The 6026-nt window shown below is 51.8% G+C and overlaps 1 protein-coding gene across 1 annotated transcript; it reads left to right on the top strand.

Annotated features, from left to right (window-relative positions):
- Positions 1–2077: 2077 nt before the first annotated feature.
- On the top strand, positions 2078–3241 carry LOC311214539 (neuropeptide Y receptor type 2-like; the record flags this gene model as incomplete). Its single annotated transcript, XM_084295158.1, has 1 exon — positions 2078–3241. The coding sequence occupies one exon, from the start codon at positions 2078–2080 to the stop codon at positions 3239–3241; it is 1164 nt and encodes a 387-aa protein (XP_084151284.1).
- Positions 3242–6026: the final 2785 nt, after the last annotated feature.

The following is a 6026-nucleotide window of genomic DNA, read 5'->3' as shown; positions in this document are numbered from 1 at the left end:
GGATGTGGGAACTGGCAGCCCAGTGGGAATGGAGGGAAGGGAGCACCCATGACACGGGTACCAGAGATAAACGGGACGGGCAAGACACAGAAAAGAGGATAAGAAGTGACCGATAAAGTGAGGCTGGGCAAGCTGGGAGGCGTAGAAATCCAGCCTGAGAGCAAAAAGGGGAAGTGCAGCCACTGAAAGCATGCCCAGCACTTGTTCTGCTTCCTTCACCAGCTCTTTGGCCTTCTTGCTCCTTCTGCAGCTCAAAGCCTCCTTCCTACCCTGCTGGAAGATTTCTGGGCTCTGTTACCAAGGTGTCTGAGCCGACAGCTTCACTCCCAGGAGCTGCTGGCATGAAGTGGCCAGCTGGTGCTGGAGTTTGGCAAGTCTGGCAAGCTGGGGAGCACGGTGAGGGCAGGAGAAGGGCGGCATGGGCAGGGCCAGGCTACTGCAGGCAGCTTCCAGGAGCAGCTCCCAGGGGATCGCAGCCCCATGCGGAGGAACGAGGAGAGAACACGCAGCCATTTATTGTTCTTTGCAATGTAATTGCCGCCTCCTTTGCCATCTTGCCACCATTATTTTGTGCTATTTGCTTAAAGAACTAGCTTAAATGCGATGTGCTCAGCACAGAGTGTGGTAAAGCATCCTCCCATCCCACGGACAGGCTGTCCTCAAACATTCGGCTTGCGGGGCACAGACCTGTGGGAAGCCCACCAGCACCCAGTCAGATGAACTCCTGTCACCCCTGGGAAAAACCCAGAGCAGTTAACTCCTCAGGGAGGCTGAGAAGGTGACCAGGCCCCCAGTTTCCAGCTTTGTTTAAGCCCTGTGTCTTCTTCCCTTCCTCAGGGGCAGCAGGGAATTGCCCCTTTCCATCACAGAAAGCACGATGCTCTGTGGGCAGCCCTGTTTGGGCATGGTGCAACTTCTGACCTCGACGTGGTGTGCATGAGGGGAAGGTGCAGGGGGCCATGCCCACCATGCACACCAGCAGCAATTCTGAGACGTGGAGGTTGGAAGGAGCTGGTGGCAGAGCTGGCTTCTCTCCTGCTGTGTTTGGACTGAGCAAAAGCCCTGCCACAACACTGTGCCACAACAGCACCAAACACCAGCCATGGGCTCGAGGCTGAGCCTCTCCTGGCTCCCAAAGCTGTGTTGGTGCAGGCATTTGTGCATGGTGTGGTGAGAGGCTGGCTGGCTTTGGCTCTGGGGCATGTTTGTGCCTGGACACTCAGCAGCAGCTCTGCAGGAGGCTCGTTCACAGCTCCAGCTGCTTGCCCCTGTGCGGCTCTGCGGCTCCTGTGCTTCCCTGTAAAATCTCACCACCCACTGCCTGCGTTGGCTTGGGTGGCTGGAGCAGTGTGGGATGCTCGTGTGGGGATGGGGCAACAGGTATGGTCAGCTGGAGAGGTGAGAAACAAGAAACCGAACCAAACTGGGTGCACAATCCGCAGAGAGTGCATTTTGGAGAGGAGGAGGAGAGCACCCTGAATTTGAGAGTGTCTGGTTTTCTTTCCTGCTTCTTAAGGAATTAGGACTCAGGGTGTTTTTATAGGGAAGTAAATCTCATCAAAGATGACTGACACCATCATTGATTTCTTCTGTCAGCCCCAGGAGGTCCCAAATTTTTGATGTGTTTGAATCAGCTCTCTGTTTTGCAGAGCCCAGCCTGAGGGAACAGAAGACATGTGGAGGGGCTCCACGAGCAGGAGATCTTTCCAGTGCCCACCAGTCTGGCCCTGTCTCATTTGGGCTTTTTTTCCCCTGTTCAATCTAGATACACAGAATCCCAGAAACCCATGACAAGTAACGTGAGCCCTGAATTTTCCTTAAGGAATTGGCGTCCATCTGATGGTAGGCTCTAACAGAAGTTGTCAGAGAGGTGAAAGGCCATTCGGTGTGAGGAAGAATATGGGGTAAGCATCAGGCAGAAGGATGTCACTGGTGCTGTGACATGGCAAAATGCTGTGTGGGAGATGCCCTTGGAGTCTCAGCTCTTATTGTGATGCTCTGCTGCCTCCCTTGCTCTCACTTCTGCTGTGCTTATGTTCCAGCCCCCCTTCTCCCGACTGAAGGGCCCAGGCCAGGCATGGGACTGCTGGAGGGAGCCAACAGCACCCTCGCCATGGAGAAGACAGCATTAGAGGAGAAGCTGCCACAGGGCTGGCACACCAAGGACTTTGTCACCCCTAGCCAGGATCTCTCCGGGTCCCGCAGCGTTATGATGGACAGCACCAAGATCCTGGGGGTCCAGGTGGTTCTGATTGCTGCCTACTCCCTCATCATCCTGCTGGGCTTCATCGGCAATTCCTTGGTCATCTACATCATCGTGAAGTACAAGACCATGAGGACTGTCACCAACTTCTTCATAGCGAACCTGGCCCTGGCAGACCTGATGGTGGACACCCTCTGCCTGCCGTTCACCCTGGTGTACACGCTGCTGGACGAGTGGAAGTTCGGAGCTGTTCTTTGCCACCTGGTCCCTTACGCTCAAGCCCTGAGCGTCCACGTGTCCACTCTCACTCTCACCGTGATAGCCCTGGACAGGTATCGGTGTATCGTTTTCCACCTGGACAGCAGGATCTCCAAGAGGCTCAGCTTCACCATCATAGCCATCATGTGGCTGGCAGCAGCGGTCCTAGCGGGTCCTCTGGCCATCTTCAGGGAGTACCGCTATGAGGAAATCCCGTCCATCAACCTCAAAATGGCAGTCTGCTCAGAAAAATGGCCTTCTGGCAACAACAGAGACGCCACCATCTACAGCCTGTCCATGCTCCTCCTGCAGTACGTTTTCCCTCTGGCAGTTATTTGCTATGCCTACACCAGGATCTGGTTCAAGCTGAAAAACCACGTCAGCCCCACTTCTAGGAATGAAAACCAGTGCCGGAGGAGGAAAACCACCAAAATGCTAGTGATGGTAGTCGTGGTATTCGCAGTCTGCTGGCTCCCCTTCCACATGTTCCAGCTTGCCATTGATCTTGATCTGGTTCTTATCTTCCATGAATACAAACTCCTGTACACTGTCTTCCACGTGGGGGCCATGTGCTCTACGTTTGTCAACCCCCTGCTGTACGGATGGATGAACAAGAACTACAGGAACGGCTTCCTCACCTTTTTCCGCTGCCAGGACAAGCCAGAGAGCCTCCACACCGAGGGCTCGGTGAGGGGCAGGTCGTACATCTTCAGGGCCAACACCCTAAACGGGAGCATCAAGCAGTCTGCTGGCAATGGGCCGCTGCCCACAGAGGTTTAGGGATGGGATGTGCACCCCTGGGACTGAGGCTGGCAGAGCCCAGAGACGTTCTTGGTGAATGCCTTTTTTTTTTTTGTGCTGCCAAAACTTTATAGCTACTGCAGCCACGTGGAAATACCCCCCCCCTGTATCTCTCAGTACAATAAATCTGGTGTATTTCTGTCTGACCAAACAAATGACTTTTTCCTTTCTCTGTGTTTAAGCGATGCATGCAGAAGCATGAAAAATCACAGAGGGAGCTTCCATTTAGCCAGCAAAATACACCCTTTTAGCCACTTCCATTTGCCAAAGTGGGCTGTTCAACCTTTTACCCCCTGACACGACACATTATGATGGAGAACCATTATCGTGCATGCTTGTTTGTCTGTACGTCTCCCAGCCTCAAGCCGTATTGATCCATCTTTAGCTAATGCCTCTGAGGGGAGGGAGACCTGCTCTCCTCGGGACACACAGGCTGCTTGGGGCCATCGCTGCCAGGGCCGTGGCAGGGGAGCAGGAGGGTGCAGGATGGAGCTGGGCCATCGAGGATCCATGCACAGCACCTGCACGAATCCTCCCTGCAGCCCAGGGGAGGAGCTCTTGTCCCCAGCGAGCCCTGGAGGTGGCAGTGATGCTACTTACCACAGCTTCTTTTGCAAATGCTGAAGCAAGGCTTTGGGGAAACCTCTGGGGTGACAGCTCATGGACACGCAAGCTGATATTCATTAGCCAGTGCCCATGTGCAGAGCAGGCAGATGGGCAGATAGGAAAGGAAAAAAAAAAAAACACTGGTGACAGCATCTTCCAAAGTGCTCAGAGGGTTTTAAGGCTTTTCTCTTTCTGGGGTTGGAGGTGCTCTGGGTCTTACATGGGTGCTTCTGCTCAGAAGAGAGAAGTAATCCACTTGCATGGTTGTTGCAGAGGTGGTGTCCTCTTGCAGAAGATGGTTTGGAGACTAAGATGTGTTCTTTCAAACCAAACTCTGTGTTCTCCTCCCCGAGGCTCTGTCAGCTGGGGAGCGTATTTTTAGCTCTGCCATCAAAGGAGGCTTGATTGCTACTGTGATCTCAGCAGCTCGTCACTGGTGTTGCCTCTAAAGTCAGGGCTCATCAGATCGGAAAGTAACTCCCAGATGCAGGATAGGGACTCAGCAGACCTCCTCACTACAGATAAAAAGCAAAGGAAAACTTGGATTTTAGGTCTTCAGTGGAGCAAGGACAAGAGGTAGGAGGACTCGCAGTACCAAGTGCACCAAGCTGCTGGGCTGTCACATCTGGAGCCCTCGAGAGATGAGCTGTCAATGAGCTTGTGTGCAAACCCTGCTCTCCTGTCTCCTTCACAGCCTGGCCTGCCTCTGGCTCTTGTTTTCCAGCTTAGCTTCCCACTGCCACGCTAGATGAATTTAATCTCTCTGCTTATTTTTTTGTCTCATTCCCCGTTCCATTTTCCTAAATAAGCACAAGAAAGTGCTCTCTGCTTCCTTCCAGGGGGACTGCTGCCAGGCGGGGTCTGCAGCCTGCCCTGCTTGGGCATGCAGATGGCAAATGACCCAGCACCTGGTTCTGCACATCACAGCACATTTTTCTGTGCAAGGATCTCTGAAGATCCTGCCAGGAAGTCAGTGTTTCACTAAGAGAGTTGCCTGATTCCTGACAGGCCAGATACAGACATGATGGAAGAACCGGGACACAAATAAACTTTCCCCACGTGCAGTGCCATGGGGTGGTGCTGGGAGTTGCTGTTCCACCCTGATGTTTGGAGGAAATATCCTCCTCCACAGCACTGGTAAATTCTGTCCCCACCTCAGGAACTGGTCAGTCTACAACCCAACCTCCCAAGCAACTCTCCCTGTGTTTCCATCGAACTCCAAGGTACAAGGAAATGTTTATTTTTTCAAAAGCAGTTTAAATGAGTGGAAAGAATTCAACTATTACCAATAAACGCTCCAGAAAGTGATTTAACACTCAATGATGTATGTCAGAGTTAAACAACACATTCAGCAATGCAAGCTTGGGAGCCAATCACGCTGCCAGGCAGAGATGGATGAGGAGCTAAATTGCTCTTGGAGGGCCTTGCCAAAGGTTTTGTCCTGTGACACCACACACGGTATCTGACTGGAGTAGGGCAGATAATGACATTATGAATGGCTGTTTAATTTTGAGCCCAGGCCTTTCAACTAAATATGGATAAATAAATAAACAGATCCCAGCTCTTCTCAAATAAATACTGGCAATGGCGTTTATAGAACAGAGGGATTTTTATGCTGGAGAAAACTGAGAAGGAGAAACTATTTATTGGAGTGTAACGGCAAAGTTCTGTTTGCTTTATTTTATACACTCGTGCAGTTTTACTAATGGATTTCTGCCTGTGAGCTTGCTGTTTTTTCCCTGTGATTTGAAGAATATATATCCTTCCACTCCCACTGCAGGCAGGGAAGTCAGCTCGAAGCTGTGTATGGGTGTCCCTACGGAGAGCCGCAGTGCCCTAGTGAAGGGAGGCAGCCCTACTGCCCACTGTCCGACTGGGAACAAGGGGAGGTGGAGAGAAAGAAAGAGAAAGGGAGCAAAGCTTCTTTCCAAAGGCTGGTGTGGGCAAATAAACAGTATGTTATAGACTTGTGATAGAAGAGAGGACTGAATCTCTTCCATAAAACAAAAATCTGTTGGAGACGAAGCTTCCCCAAATATTTTCTCCCCGCTAAAGATGTCCTTGCTGCCAAAAGGACACTTCCATGAAACCAAAGGCTGGCAGCACTGTAAGTTTTCAAACTATTTAGAGCTGAGGACAGGCTATGACCCTGCTCTGT

The sequence above is a fragment of the Netta rufina genome (assembly GCF_964035555.1).
Source record: "Netta rufina genome assembly, chromosome: 14".
NCBI classification, from domain to species: Eukaryota; Metazoa; Chordata; class Aves; order Anseriformes; family Anatidae; genus Netta; species Netta rufina.
Note: the sequence above shows the minus strand (reverse complement) of the source record. Positions and strands in the feature narration are given on the sequence as shown.